Genomic DNA, 16,603 nt, shown 5'->3' on the forward strand with positions numbered 1-16,603 from the left:
TAAGAAGGATTGGGGCCCTCCTTGGAGGGAAGGTCTTGTCTGTCTGCTGGCTCAGAAAGAAAGCTCTGAGTTAGTTTAAACTCAGGCTGTTTATCTAAAGGTCCTTTCTTTGTCTGTTGGACTCTGGAGAATCCAGTCTGAACCAGTATGTGCGAGCCTCTACAGATGGTGGTACATCTTTGGGGATGTTACAACCTGAGTGAATTTGCCAACCCCTCACCACACACACTGTTCTTAGATCTTGGAGGGGCTGCGGTCACCCTCCCACAGGGAACTACATACAGTCTCTGGCCCACAACGATACATACACGTAGTACAGTAAGATAGTCCAAACATATTTCAGGAAATTACCATATCTGTCACAATAGGCTCCCCAATGTGTGGGATGGAAGCTGATCATAGTGCTTCTACCTCAAACTCACACAGTTTGCAGTTCAGGGCCATCTCAACTTTGTATCCAATGTTTGCTTCATGACCTACTCACAATCCAGAGATTCCCACAGGGGGATTAACTGAGACTACAGCAACTGCCTTGCTTTGGTTGGCTGTAATTGCCCACGCAATTACCGTTATAGCCTATTATGTTACAGTAATAATACTGTACATTCCTATTCCTCAGTCTCAGGCACATAGATTCCCAAATCCAACACTTTCGCTCCGTCATCTTATTGCCAACATATGCCTCTTATAGGCCTTATAAAATAGCAAATGCTGGCTGCGTTTCTGTTGCCATTCCTCAGTGACCAATAGAAACACCGACTTGTTTGTTTCTCTATTAAAAGTGTTAACGACTGTTGAGAACAAGTCCCATTCATTCCCCTTATTATGCCGCACTCAAGAGTTTTCGTCACTGCATTGTGTGAGTTCTCTTTCAGATTGTTAGTTTAATTAACAGTCCAAGAGATCATGCAGTTTTCAAAAAATATTGGCTTAGCCGTAACATCAGTGACCTGGAAATTCACTCTTCCAGAGATAATGAACATGGCATCTTTCTGGAGTGCCTCCAGCAAAGAGAACAGAACAGGACACTAGAAAAAGATAATGAGCCAACGATTAATGTTACAGCAATTGATTTCAAAAAGTGCACGGTCACTGGCTCTGAGAAGCGGCCCATTTTCCCACAAGGTTTGTTCCAATCAGTTTAAGAGACTACCGGATGTTTCCTACACAAGTATATGACAAGTATTTCTAGCAGGGTATCAATAGCTTAGGAAAACTGACTTGCAAATATTGCACAATTTCATTGCACAAATTGACTATAAATCTATTTTCTGCTGTGGTTCTCCTACAGCATTCATAAATGGGGTCCAGGTGCAACATGTTAGGACATGGAATATATACTCATTACAATGGAAAGCTGGAAATCATAGAACCATGGGATTAGAAGGGAACACAAGAGTCATCTAGTTTAACCCCCTGCCAAGCTGCACTACATGTGTCTAGTGGCTTTAGAGCAGGGGATTAGAAATGAAGACTCCAGGGGTTCTGTTTCACAATCTGTGACTCTGTACAAGGCTTTTAGCCATTTCTGTGCTTCATTTTACACATCTGTAAAAGGGAGAGCATCTCGCCTTTAAAACTGACAGCATTTTGCCAATGCGGATAATTAAGGTAACCCTGGTATTTGAGATACTTCATCCTGAAAATCCCCATCTCAGACAAACACTTTAGGAAGTCTGTTCTGCTGTGGACATATCTCGTGCTTGGGGAGAATGATTTGGCAGGGAAAGATCTTTCAAATTGTCCATCTCATCATACTCAGAGCTGATCTCTGTGAACTCCAGTGAGTACCATGGAACAATTTTACCAGGGGTTGTGGTGGATTCTGCATCACTGACAATTTTAAAATCCAGATTGGTCTGCTCTAGAAATTATATTGGGGACAAGGGGAGGGATAGCTCAGTGGTTTGAGTATTGGCCTGCTAAACCCACAGTTGTGAGTTCAATCCTAGAGGGGGCCATTTAGGGATCTGGGGCAAAAATCTGTGTGGAGATTGGTCCTGCTTTGAGCAGCGGCGTGGACTAGATGACCTCCTGAGGTCCCTTCCAACTCTGATATTCTATGATTCTAATGGTCTGTGTTATATAGGAGGTCAGACTAGATCAGGGATAGGCAACCTATGGCACGTGTGCTAAAGGCAGCACATGAGCTGATTTTTAGTGGCACTCACACTGCCTGGGTCCTGGCCACCGGTCCGGGGGGCTCTGCATTTTAATTTATTTTAAAAACCTTATTTACTTTACATACAACAATAGTTTAGTTATATATTATAGACTTCTAGAAAGAGACCTTCTAGAAACTTTAAAATGTATTACTGGCACACGAAACCTTAAATTAGAGTGAATAAATGAAGACTCGGCACACCACTTCTGAAAGGTTGCCGAGCCCTGGACTAGATGATGACAATGTTCTCTTCCAGCCTTGGAATCTATGAAAAAACAACTTGGATTGACTGATAATGCTAGAAATGGACTCGAGATGCAAAATTTGGATGCAGTCTTGCATCCGGATTCCACTCGCCAAAGTCCTAGGTGTTCATAAATGGTAGGGTTTTTTTGGCTCAGCCTGTTTTGCAGATAAGGACCAAATGCAACATTTAGATCTGGTTCGAGTTTCAGATTGCAACCCCCGGTTTAGGGTTGAGTGACCACTCTTGCATTCTCAAAATACCAGACATTCCGGTACTTCCAGTAGTGACATGGGCTGTGTATGCACCATGTGGATGCCATTTTGAAAAGCAGACTGCTCCTCTCCTGCCAGGGTGACCTCTCACACAGATGCTGGTGGCAGCGGAGCAGCGTGCTCTTCAAAATGGTGTCCCTCATTTGATACTGGACAAAACTACATCCAGTTTTATCTCAGTACTGGACGGGCAACAAACCAACCATAATGAGGACTGTCCAGTTTAAAACTGGATGAATGGCCTGCCTAGTTCAGGGCTGTTTATAATGTTGCCTCAGATCATATAAAGTGGGGTTTCGTTTCAAAGCCCCATTGATCTCCAAGAGGGATTGGGTGCCAAACTGCCCTGTGAGCCCTTGAAAATCTCCCAGTATACAGTGTGCCACTGAATACATGTAAATGCCACATTATACTCTCAGTCGTGGGGGAGGGGGTGGATGGTGCATGGATGCTTATGTGTTTGTTTTATGCTACATACACCCCGGGTCCAATCCTGCTGCGAGTGCAACTTCTGTTGAAGTCTCTGGGAGTTCTCTGCACAGGAGGAAGCCCACAGCCATGTGGCACCAGGAAGAATTCCAGATTTGGATTCTAATGTTTTACAGTTGTGTTTATTGCTGGAAGTGGAATGTACAAAAAAACTCCGCCGCGAGGGAACATCCTACTCGAAGTTTGCCAGTGCATTGCGGTGAGCTTGTTTCTGTCCCATCATTTTCATGCACAGTTCACAGGTTGTAGCGTTGTAAAAGCACATTTTCATGGGGGTAACTTTTGTACCTTTTTTCATATAATAATGTAACCTGGAGAGATCTGGGAGCCAGGAACACCTGGGTTCTGCTCTTGGTGGTGCCGCTGATGAGATGGGAGGAAGGGAAATTCATTTGGGGACAGATTTTGACACCCTTCCTCATGCTGAATGGTGCCTTGCTCCACCAGGTGTTCTCCTGAGGTCAGTGGGGTGACTTGCAGAGTGAGGATGGTAGAATCTGACCTTTATGCTCTCTGAGAGGAAACTCTGAAAAGTCACAGAGTGGCTGAATCACAGGTTCATTTTTCTTTTTTGCTGTCCTGTAACTTTTCCAAAGTTGATTAGTTCAGCAGAGAGCAGTAGTACACGTACCCACTAACCAAGCTCAGCTTGGTATTGTTATGGTGGGAGTCACCAGTGCACTGTAACGCATAATTTTACTAGTCCTTTTTCCTGGCATGCAAGCTGTGTACAGTCTTTGAAGAAATACTGTATTGTTGTTAGTATTCCCATATAGTTTCTATCTGGGGAGTTGTTACAAACAGCAAGCATTTTCCATCTGCCTTAATCTCTCTAACTGGAGTCAATCCTTGAGCCAGAGTTGATTCCTGGGAACAGGCCATTTGTTTCTCAAGGACTGGTGTAGACAGTGTAAATAAACAAATCACACGTAGAAAATACCCACTTGTCCTCCGATGGGAAACCAAGCTGCAAGGCCCTGAAATCAGCTACTGCTCGAGAAAGGGACAACAGTGTTAATCGACAAACAGGCCTGCAGGAAAACAGAGGAATGAAAATTCTGGCTATGTCTACACTAGCACTTTTGTTGGTCAGGGGTGTGAAAAAACCACACACCCCCGCCCAACATAAGTTAGACTGACAGAAGCACCGGTGTGGACCACGCTATGCTGGCGGGAGACACTCTTGCACCGCTTATTGGGGGCTGGTTTAATTTTTCGAACAGGAGAGCTCTCTCCCATCGACATAGAGCGGCTACACAAGGGACCTTGCAGCAGTACAGCTGTGCCACTGTAAGGTCCATAGTGTAGACGTAGCCTCTGGCTGTGAAGTTGCTGTAAATAATGAGGCATTTATTCCTTCCTGACAGTGGTCAGTTTAAACTGTGCTTTTTAGAAAAGAAAAATAAATGAAGTGATGTTAAGTGAATTTCAAATAAGAAGATTTTTCCTGTGACTGGTTTTAAAATAAGTAGGAAATGATCTTGGCGGCTGGTGTCACATTTGCCTTTGACAGATAAGAATAGGGTGTAGCTGATCCTCTTAATCAGACCAGCATCAAAAGAGGAGTCCCTGAGAGAATCACTCACAAAGAGCCTATCCTGCAACCCCTCAATTCCTGCTGACTTCAGTTGTCAGCATCCCTCAGGAGATGCCAGAGACTCCCAGGACCAGTCCCAAAGTAAAGACATCAGGGGGGAAAAATACAGTGATAGTTAAAAAGAGGAAGGGATTCCGAGGGTTGTTTGGTGAGAGAGCCGACGGATGGGAGCAGGACATGAAGAGGGATTATACCCAAATGTGTAATATTGGGGAGAAGGGCAGATCTGGGGCTGGCATGAGCATTTGAGGGGTGGGGGTGTAGGAAGATGCAGGTAGACATTTTGAGGTCAGAAAAATATTGAGTGACTTCATGTGTTAAGTTTCCACATGCAAAGGACAACCATATCAGTTTGATTTAGAAAAACTGAAAAGCAAGAAAAGTCTCCATGTGGGGAGAGAGAGAGCACACTGTGTGTGTCTCCTGTGTAGCATGCAGCATCGACTTTGCCTGGCAAAAAAGCAGCTGCCCCTGCAGGCAGCAGACTCCTAGGAACATAGAGGCACAGAACAAAGAAAACAAGGTTGCAGTTTCTGTGGCTGCATAGGCCATACCTTGGAGGTTTGAGAATGATGAGGGGAGTTTTGATCTGGATGGGGCGATGAAAGATGAGATAAGGGAGATGGTCTAACTGGTTGACATACACATAAGTTACCCCTGTTATTCATTTGATCTTCCCTCTAGTTTGCTATTACAAACCGACTGAAAAACCATTCCAAACAGATTCCGAAGAGGGAGCACTGGCTAGATTGGGCATCAGAAAAATACTCAGTAAGTGATGACTTACATGTAAGTGACTGAGTGTCTGGTTCTTTGATCTGGCATGGGCTGGGTGGTGTCTTGGGTTCTTGGGCTGTAATAAGGTAGCCTTAAAGGGACACCTTGTGTCAAGCTGTGTGTCTGAGCCATTGAGCAATCGCCAGAACAGATGAATTTCCCCATACACTGAAATTAACACTAAAATTTCCCCTTACACTGAAATTAATTAACATTCGTGAACTTCAAGATGTAAAACAAACGCAGCACTAAAAAAGCCATGCTGCACTGAGCCCTACACAGCGTCTCCAGTACATGAGTATCTCATAGGGCCTATGTCTATAAATACTGTATATATTTGGTTGTCTCTCCCCCCAGCCTCTCTTTATTACTTGCCTTCCTAAACTGTAAACTCCTTAGCACCTGGACCACGTCCACCTCTGTGTATGTACAATGGGACTTTGATTCTGACCGGAGACTCTAGGCTCTCTGTAATGCAAATAGTGAAAGTATCATAAATATTTGACACACCATTCCTTGGAGTTAATTAGGGACCATCACACATGGGGACTGAAATTGTTGTTAGCTGTTCCACCCCCATTTTATCTTTCTGCTTTTTTCTCTTAATAGAAGCAACTGATCAATGAGATTAAAATGGTGACACGAGTTCTCTTCCTGTTTATCCCACTGCCAATGTTCTGGGCTCTCTTTGATCAACAGGTAAAGTATAACAAATCACAGACATGGTTATTGTGCCAGGTTCTGATATCCGTCATGCCAAGGTAAATCTGGGGTAACTCCATGGAAATCTCAGTGCTCTGAGGGCATCAGAGGCCTCGTCTTCCCAATAGATACCCACTTACCTTGATGAGGCAGCACCTGCCATTCATGGGCATCTGGCCTTCAATCTCCTGCTTGGTTTCTAGGATGGGGTGGATGCCAGAGGGATGCCAGAAGGAAAAGAGGGCTGATAGAGAAGGGAAGCAGAGGTGGGAGAAACAAGCAGAAGAGATACTGGGAGAATGAGTGAAGGAAGAGGAAGAGAAGTCAGCCCCTTCCAGCACTCACTTCTCCTCTGTTCCCTTATTCTCCCATCCCTCAGAGCACACCAGGGTACTTACAATGGTCTGTTTTGTCCTTAGGGATCTAGATGGACTCTGCAAGCTACTAAAATGAATGCAGACTTTGTAAGTACTTAAGATTACTAGGGATTATAAAACTAGTAGTAACCTTGGCTTTTTGAAATTAATTGTTCACAATAGTTAAACCTGCTGCTTTACAACCTCGTAAGAGTTGCACTTTTATGGATTAGAAAAAATGTTGTAGATGTATGTACCAGAATTCATAATGATCATGAAACATTATGGAAAGAAGTGAGGCCTAGTAAACTAAGCCCCGTCCTGTGAGCTAAGACTACCTGCATTCTACTTCTGTGACCTTGAGCAAGTCACTTAACTTCTCTCCTTCAGGTGTAAAATGTGGAGATGTTGTGAGGATCTATTAGTTAATATCCATCAAGTCCTTTGAAGATGTAAATTGCCAGTGGAACAGCGTGCAGTCAAGTATAATGTGTGTAAACCGGCTGGATAAGGATTTTTTCATACAGGGCCCCATTTACAGATGTGTATGCAGTGTTTAATTTGTAATGAAAGAAGTGCCAGGGATCAAGCAATTAGGTGCCAGAGCTCAAACAGTTTTTTTACTTTCACACCTGATACAGAAAGCTCAGAGGGGCCGGGGCTATGAACTGCTAAACCAAGAGGTGCCGGCACTCAGCCCCAGCAAGTCCTGGCACAAATTAAGCACTGCATGTATGTCTTAATAGGCCATCCAGATCTTACATGTGGACACTCAGATCAGTACTTGGGCATGTAAATGGCCATTTTCTTTATGTAAATTCAGATTTAATCTCCAAAGTGTGAGTCCTGTTATATCACTCACATTTGAAGATTGGGCCCATGGCATTTGTCACTTGTTAGGGTAATTAATCCAAGAGAGGCATGAAAAGATTGCAACTCTGTATTTTCTACCTCCCTCCCTGGAAGGAAAGTCAATGAAAGTTCACACAGCCCTTGTGACTGGTAACTAGAAACATTGTAGTCTGTGTGTTTAGTGATACATTAATGAAACATCTAAGAATCGACAGAACTCATTTACTAAACACTCTCTGGCTGAAAATAAAACTGTTCTTAGCATTTTGTCCCAACAGTTCCTATGGATTTTTGGCTCATTTATCAACCTGTCCCACTTCCTCTGTGCACATCAAGGGCAAACTGTTTCTTCAAGGCCTCCTGGCATTTCTCTTTGTAAAATCCCTCTTGCTTTCTCAGTCAAGCGTTCTCCTTCAGTAAGGAGTGAGCATTAACAGGAGAAAGGAAAGTCAGATCTGTTCCTGTGTGAGCTGAAATATGTAGACTCTTATTTACTAATGCCAAATTCGCACACAGTATACAAACTGATGGGAGGAGCGGGTATTTAGCTTTGTAACTGTTGTGCACTGCAATTGTAACTCTCCCAGATTCTGCTGTCTGCAGAGACCCGCAGCCCTTTTGCACTCAGCTCAGTGCAGACTCTCAGCCCTGGTCTACACACAGCCCCTGGTTCGAACTAGGGTACGCGAATTCAGCTACGTGAATACTAGTAGCTTCTAGTGTTAGCAAAACATTTTCAGGGATCGGATCTCCCCCAATTGTCCTCTATCCAGGGATTTATGTCCCTTCTACAAAGGACTCAGTTCAAACACCACATCCTTAGGAGAGAAATGTCAAGGAGAACACAGCATCCACCACTCAAGCAAAGGTAATGCATCCAAGAAGACAGTTCAGCTACCCAGGTCTATATTGTGGGCTGTTTGCTTAGTTGCTATCAATAGACATGGTATTATGTTGTGTTGACTAATCAGTTTGTATGTCTGTCTATTTCAGGGAGGAATAGTCTTTAAACCAGACCAAATGCAGGTAAAAGAACCCACAGGGGAAAGTGCACAGTCCTTGTAAATGTGTTGTCTTTCTTATTCATATTTCACTCACTAGACTCACAGCCCAGTCCTGCTCTTATTAAAGACAATGGCAAAATTCCTACTGACTTTAATGGTGCAGGATCAACTCCTTAATTTTACTATGTATTTGGTGAAACAGAGTCCTCTGGCCTTAAAACTCCCCCTTGTGCTGCAGGGGATTTCCTCCCTGCCAGATGAATTCTGTTGACTAACGGTGAGTTCCTGTAAAACAAGGGACTTCAGAGGGAATTCCTAGAATCATAGGAACGTAGGGCTGGAAGGGACCTCAAGAGGTCATCTAGTCCAGCGTCCTGCTCTGAGGCGAGACCAAATGATTGTGCTGCAGCCATGTTATGCTGGCATAATACAGGTGAGCACAGAGGGTTTTGCTAACCGGTGCAGAGCTGGCACAGCCAGCTTTATCCCACCCCCCAGCCCAGGAATTTCCAATGCAGGACATGTGTCAAGGGCATGTCAGTGTGGGCTGGGGTTGGGATTTGGGGGAGTGCAGCCACGGCTTTTCTCTTCCCTGACTGTTCTCTGTCGGCATAATGGTTCCTTAGGGTCTTTGCAGCCAGGGTACAAATTAGGGTGGGCCTCTAAACTGCTCCAACATGCACTGATGGTGGAACCAGCCCCCAGCAGTCCCTGCATAGAAGAGGCACAAGCCACCTCTCCTTTCTCCTGGTCCCTGGGCTGTGCTCAGCATCACCGGACAGAGAAATTCTCTGTCCTTTCCTGCAGGGAAGGTGGAATTTTAAGGCTCCAGGTAATCAGGTGCAGTGTAATCACAGTTGATTACAGTACTTGTGTGCTCTCTAGAGGTGGCTGAACTGCTTCAGAGACATTCAAAGTCATCTCTTCCCCACAATCTTCACTAAAAACTCAAGCTGAATGTTCCTTGATGTTTGTTCCCCACAGCCATTATTAATTTCCCTGTATTTCCACTGCTATTTGGCAGCATGCACACATATGTCCCAGAAGAAAAGCTGCTCCCGTGAGACTTCTGAGCAGACTGGAAACAGTTTGTGTTGGAAATCTCACAAAAAGAGTCTGTTCTCATGAGATTTTTAACCCTATAATGAATACCCAAGATTTCTGCATCATTGTTGATTAAACATCTGAGTTATTGGGTTGATTCCCTAATCAGAGCTCTGAGCCTTTGGAAATTCTCCCATCTCCCTTATTAATGCATTTATTTGTGCTCTTTAAAAATGTAGTGCCTCAGTTTCCCCATTGGTAATACCGGGTTCATAACACTTATTCACCTCCTAGAGGTGTTGTAAGGATGAATATATTCATGTCTGTGAACCTTCAATGGAGGAAGCTATTGAAGTGCAAAGTATGATTATATTTTTAAGGAAGGTTTTGAGTGTTTGTTTGTGTCATTCCTATAAAGGAATTATTTCTGCTTTATGGGTTTAATTACTGTAAATCGCTTTGTATTGCCTAATCTCTCCCATCCATTGGTGCTGCAGTTCTTGAACCCACTCCTGATTCTGATCTTCATCCCAATTTTTGACTTTGGAGTCTACCCCCTGATCAACATGTGCAGATTTAATTTCACGTAAGTATTTGGGGCAGTGCATCCTGCCAAATTTTTATTCTTTTGCAGCTTTGCAGCTCTCCTGCCACCCAAAATAAGTTTATGCAAGATTGGGTGGACAAGAGACCTGAGCTTCCATTCATTCCACAACCTATTCTTGCTTCTAACTTAGCTTTCTGTCCTGCATTTGGCAACATCACCAAGCTAATACATAGTCCATGGACTTTACAGAGGGAAAAGAGCAATTAGGTCTGCTCTTCCAGTTCCGCACCAGAGGGTTGTTCCCTACTGAGGGTGCCGGATTGTTGCCAACTGAGCGTTCAGTAGGGCTTTGTCTAGTCCAATGTAAATGTCTCATGAAACAGGGATTCCCCGAGCCTTGGCAGAGTGTCTCAGGTGCTAGCAGATCTCGTTGACAGTGAATTTTCCCCAGCAGTCAATCTCATCACTCCCTTTCTTAATTTCATCCCACAGCTCCTCATTGCACCCTCTCGCACTACTCTAAATAATTGACCTCTTGTTTTAGGGCCTGATTGAGGCTTTCCCCACTTTGGCCCCACCAGGAAAGAAGGGAGCTAAACTCATTGGCAGTCCTTGCTCTCAGGAGTCTTCCACTGACTTCGGTGGTCCTTGGATCAGGCCCTCAGAGAACAAGTTGCTTGTGTGAGCCGAGCTGGAAAGGTGCAGAGAGGGCAAGAAGCTGCGCCCTCTTCCAGAGGGGTGTCATGGTCACACTCCCCCATGTGCGCCTCAGAGAAGGAAGCATTATACCCTCCTGAGACATGGTGCCCTGTGGAGCGCACACTGGAGCAGCGCTTCTCCACCCCGCCTCAAAGGGCCTTACGCTGGCAGAGCTGATTGGACATCTAGCCACATTATAACCCATTCTTCGTCCATTCCACTCATGAGCCCTAAATTCACATGCCGATTAGAAGCTCTGCCACGCAGCAGGGACCAGAGAAAGCTCCGTGCTCCAGACTCTGCTCCATCTTAGTATTATACTGTATCTAAAAAGAATCCTCTAGAAATAATTCTGAATTAAACTCAGTCTCTTTCCCTCCCCAAGACACGGGTGCTGACAAACCAATGCCCTGTCTTACATTTACATCTGCTAGCGCTATGCAGGGTCCCCAAAGGACTCCACGAGGCTGCAGGGGTCTGGATTGCTAGATCCTACTGATGGATCAGGGCCAAAATGGGTTCATTTATTACAACAGCATAAAGAGTCAACAAGTGTTTTTTGTTACACTTAACTGAGAGACGGGCTCAAACTTGAAAAATTGGCTTCCTAGCTGGAGTTCCAACAGTCCAACATTCAGGAAATTTGGATCTGGGGCCATTTGCATTATTTGGATATGGATCCACATTTGGATTTTGGACAGCCTAAGCATCCAGAGTTGTTTTGGTTTGGGTCTAGTGTTAATTTAAATATTCAGCCCGGACCTGACTTCAGATCTCATTTTAACTGGTTCCATATCAGTATCACTCCTGTAACTCCAGGGGAGTTACTCTTGGTTTACACCAAGTACAGTAAGCCTGGTCTGAATTGGACTATAAATGTATTTGCATGAGAAATAACAGCACAGATGATGCAGCTGGTTGGAATTTTTGATGATGTGAACTATATTTTTGTTCTTGAAGTCTGGAGCTAAATAGCCTGCTACCTTTTTTGTCTTTCCCCAAAAGGACTTGAAGATAGATCATTTGTGGTGCTTCTTCCAACATTACAAGTTAACATAATGGCAGAATCTATTCCCACTAGAAGAGCTCGGAACAAGATAATATGAAACTTGCAAGCAAAGAGCTTTTTTCATGGCATATCAATTTTAATTGGCCTCAGTGCTGGCCTTGTACTGTATAATAGAATAGTTTGAAGTTAAACGATTGTCAATTTCAACAGCCCATCATCCACAATGGCACCTGTTTGGACAGTTTAATATATGCCTTTGGAATATCTTTGACTCTGAGGGATGATATTACACATTTTATATTACACTTTGATTAAGGAAATCTCTTCCATTCACTCTGCAGGCCTATTAGAAAAATGGCAACAGGTATGATCCTTGCAGGTCTGGCGTTTGCAGCTGCAGCCATTGTAGAAATCAAAACAAATGTAAGTACAGAGCAGTTGCGATGTGGAGATACACACAAATCCACATAGATACATAGCTTCCATTGGGCTACTTTATTAATGTCTATTGGATAACACTCCTTGTAACTATTGTACAGCTTGATCTCCTTCATTAACATATACTTTACAATTAAGCACACTGTTACTTTTAATTATACTTATCACCTTGTCTGCTTCTCTCGCCTCCTAATCTTTGCCGTTCTGATGTGCCAATCATCTGTATCAGTTTATAGTATATAGTGCTGTCTATTGTCGATGTGCTTTACAAACATCTAATTAACACTAGTGGCTAATTCCAATAGGTAGTGTATCCTATCTTCTGTCTAATGTTTTATCCTGCCTGTGTTTAAGTAGGGATGGTTTTGTTCCTTCCCATGTGATTACATTAGGATTAGATTTGTTTGCATGGATAATGCTTTCAATAACAATGGGTTTGAGTGTACTCAGACTTATTTAGTTACAGTCATTTGTAATCGGTTGTCCTATTTTCTGGGTGTTTTCTAATCGCTTGCAATTTCTGTATGTCTGTCACACGTTATTACTATTTGTTGTTTCTAGGCTGAGCATGGCAGGTATTTTGCAGACATAGGTTGATCTTTTCCTTTTAAAAAATTAATAAGGAATTAATTTTTAAAACTTCCACTGAGACTGATAAAAGATCCAACCCATCAAGATATATTTGACACAGAGTAATCCCTAACTTGCTATGGCCCATAGAGTTGGGCTTTTATTTACTGCTGCTCTCATGAAGTCATTGGGAAACCACTCGCTGAAATGAGATTTCGTGGGTTCATTTCTCCTCCCCATTCTGTACTCCTTTGTCAGGCAAAACTCTGTCACTGAAATCAATGAGAATTCTGTCTGAGCATTGGTCCCAGGGTGTGGTTATTTCCCAATGAGGCATTGCACCCTTGTGTGGAAAACAGACCCCATGAGAGTTTTTGCCATTAAAATCTCTATCAAAGACACCTGATTTATAACATCAGACAAAAAAATCAGAACCAACCAGGCATTACTGCAGTCACTAAAAGTAGGGTGGCCTGGTTAAAAACAGACTGTTCTGATTTGCGTTAGATGTGCAAATAATGCAAGATGTTTCTGAAAAGCTCTTACTAGCAAATTATTTCCAATAAGGATCTAAGTACATGTATGTTTGTTTGTTTCTCTGCCTCTCTGTCAATAGATAAAGACATGTATAAATAGCCCTTTGATATTGTGATTGTATATGTAAGCTAGAAATATCTCTTATAGACATAGAGACACAGCGCTCAGCATGCCTGATTCTGCTCCCATTTGAAGTCAATGGGAGTTATACTTGTTGACGTCAATGGGAACAGAGTTAGATTGATGCTGGGTGCATTCAAAAACCCTACCTATGGACATCACTATAATTGTATCGCTATCTAACATGATAATACACTATCCAATTAAACCTCTGCATTTTGGAAATGTACAGTGTAAAAATCAGCTTGGCTCCAACTATCCAGGAAAAGTATCCCAGCTACACATCGTCTCTTGTATATTTGGTGGGAGTGGGTGTGAAGACCACCTTTCCAAAGAATGGTAGATCAGGCAGTGAGGTTCCTACCAAGTAAGCTCTTCCTAAATCAGAGTTATGATCAGCTGTGTCACAGTGCAGCACCCGATAGCCCCCTCGCTGCAGAGAGGCAGAATATTACAGCTAGGAACTGAGTGGTATTAAGCAGCTATAATAAAGGGTAAAACTAGCACTTAAAGCATTTTGTTTTAATCAGGAAACCAGTATGCCCTCGCCTGTTCCGAAAGAAAGTTTCATTCAGGTTCTGAATTTGGCAAAGGACAGTATTCATGTGAAAATCCAAGGCCAAGACCTATTTCAGCAACCTACTGGGGCTTTTCAGGTAAGAATATATTTTGGGATTAAGGGCCTGATGCAAAGTCCATTGAAACCAAAGCGATTCTTTCCAGTGTTGTCCTTGGCCTTAGATAAAACCCTTAGACAGTGGCAGTAGGAGTGTAATGGCACCTCAAATAATGTATGCAGCAAATATTAGCCCAAATTTGTATTCTCCTGAATCGAATACAACTTTTAGATAATGTTTTCACCTCTCATCCTACATAGACTTCCTAATTCACAGAAAGCTCAGGTGTCATCTCAGCAGGCGGGGCCCTATGGCTCCCACTTGAAAGAGGAAGCATTCACACTCCCATATGTTTGGAGACTCAGAAAGCTGTTGCCTTTCACTTCCTGAGCCAGCCCTGCCTGGAAGGAGTGGCACGGAGCTGCCTTCTGGAGACAGAGCACTGTGCCTTCGGTGGCAAAATTTAAACAGAGATTTTTGAGTTGCATTTAAGCAGAAGATGAACAGATGGCTAATTGCATTCACCTATAACTAGGAATAAAGGATAATTGTCCCAGGATGAACATGTGCAGGAGGAAGAAAAAAACCCACATTCAGTCTGCATCTCTCATTGCTTAGATGTAAATCGAATGCCACTGCTGGGATTTGGATTTTAGATTTTAAATGTATTTACCTGGAAAGAATAAAAGAAAAGGAGGGGCTGGGGTTTACTTAAACTTGAACCTGGCAGCTTAGTTCTCTCTCCTTTCAGGATCCCAAGTACATTGGGTGCCAGCCTCGTTAGGTGTTCAGCATGGTAACACATTGGCCACTGACTGTCCATAATTTTCTTTTGTAGCTATAGAGTTTGTTGAGTGGCGCAACAAGCCCAGGGGAAGATCTGTCCTGTAGTAGCAGCAAGCACAGAGAGAATGCCCTGAGCAGTGGGTAGCATTAAACCTGGAGGAGTCACTCTGAGCTCTGGGTAGACTAGCATCAAGCACGTAGGTCAATGTAGGCCATTTACCAAGAAGGCTGGGATGCTTTCAGCTAACCTGAACCCCCCTCCCTATTAATCTGTCTCTACAACTTTCCTGGAATCCAGAATGGAATTGCAGTTCCCCAGGAGGAACTTGATCTTTTCTCTTATGAAGACAATATGTAACAGAGCCCATTTTCTTTTTGCAGGACCCAGCTGAGTATTCAAAATTAACGTTGAACGGAGCACAACAAAACCTTGGCTTTGAGCTGCAGTCCCAAGGATCAGTGTCCACTTTTTACCACAACGTGCAGGAAAAATCAGTATACAGCTTAATTGTCTACAAGTCAGAGGGAAACCTATCAAGCCACTTAGTAAGTGAAGACTGAAGTGTAAATACAGTATTAATTCAATGGCTGAGATGCTACAGTGGGGTAATGGGTTCATTAATTCATTCGCTCAGTTGCAGAGTCTGATTGCTCTCAGACGCTGTAAACTTGACTTCGCAGTTAGCAGCATTGAATCTGTGCTCAGTTCTCCTGGAGATTAACGAACTAGCAGATTTTATGGCATCAGTGTTGCTGGGCACTGTTTAAACTGGTGAACGCTGCAGCAAGAGAGCGGAATAGTGCCTGCCAGACAGCAGGGCCGCAGAAGATAGGGAAGCTGAGCGTCTGAGCTTCTATACAGCAATGACGTTAAAAAGAGACTCTGGGGCCAGGCATAGAATGAAAACATCAGTGGAATGTTTGTAGGTTTCGTTATTACAAGTCTACTAAAAACACACAGAAGGGCCATTTGTTTTACTGAACAGAACAAATGATTACGCTAGCTTCTCTCTGCGCCGGCAGCAGAGCCAGCTTGGCGTGCAGTTTCAGGAATTGCTGCAATGGCCTTGGAGATGTATATTGGACACTATGAGCCAGATTCTGATCACCTACATGAAGCCAAAGAAACTCCATTGAAGTGAATGGAGGTACTCCAGATTTGACCAAGGGGTAAATGTGATTGGAATCTGACCTCATGTTGAAACCTGCTTCCTCCTGGGATTCCTCAACCTTGTCACTCTGTGTTGCCAGCCCCACGCATTTGAAAACCGCGAATTTGAATGCTCAAAATCACAAGATTGGCTGAAAACTCAGGAGATTATAAAAAACAATCAGTTTGTATCTGAAGTTCATTTTCTTGGTCTTTCTGGGTTTTGGAGCCTTTGGGCTGCATTCGGGTCCCATTCTCAAGCTTTTCTCCACAATCGTGAGGACTAGAAACTCGCTTTAAAAAAAAAAACCCAAATCTGCAACTCTCATGAGATCTCTTGATTCCAGAAGCTGGGGCTTTAAGAAAAAACATCAGATACCCAAGGCTCAGGATAAAATCACAAGAGTTGGCAGCACGAAACTCTTGTCATCTTCTCCCTTAAAAGAATGAAGTAGTACTATGCTGGCTTGCGGGCATGTGCTCGGAAGAGCTTCGAGAGCAGCTCTGAATGTGCCAGGATTCAGTGCTCCTCAGCATCGCTTGTAAATTTTAGGGCCAGGTTGGCACCTTTTCTGCAAGCCCTACACTGCGCCTGGGGGCCTGGAGTTATCCGAGACAGCCACAAA

General features: G+C 43.5%; 1 protein-coding gene across 8 annotated transcripts in view; it reads left to right on the forward strand.

Annotated features, from left to right (window-relative positions):
• SLC15A2 (solute carrier family 15 member 2) overlaps positions 1–16,603 on the forward strand; it is a 126,949-nt gene that overhangs the window by 95,817 nt on the left and 14,529 nt on the right. For all 8 annotated transcript variants that reach the window (XM_044978340.1, XM_044978347.1, XM_044978343.1 and 5 more), the window contains 9 exons: positions 3,289–3,371; positions 5,454–5,540; positions 6,156–6,245; positions 6,668–6,712; positions 8,450–8,482; positions 10,002–10,090; positions 12,101–12,182; positions 13,955–14,080; positions 15,209–15,373. In XM_044978340.1, the coding sequence (XP_044834275.1) occupies positions 3,289–3,371; positions 5,454–5,540; positions 6,156–6,245; positions 6,668–6,712; positions 8,450–8,482; positions 10,002–10,090; positions 12,101–12,182; positions 13,955–14,080; positions 15,209–15,373 (800 nt within the window). The remainder of the gene's footprint in view (positions 1–3,288; positions 3,372–5,453; positions 5,541–6,155; positions 6,246–6,667; positions 6,713–8,449; positions 8,483–10,001; positions 10,091–12,100; positions 12,183–13,954; positions 14,081–15,208; positions 15,374–16,603) is intronic.

Source organism: Mauremys mutica, chromosome 10, assembly GCF_020497125.1.
Source record: "Mauremys mutica isolate MM-2020 ecotype Southern chromosome 10, ASM2049712v1, whole genome shotgun sequence".
Taxonomy (NCBI): Eukaryota; Metazoa; Chordata; order Testudines; family Geoemydidae; genus Mauremys; species Mauremys mutica.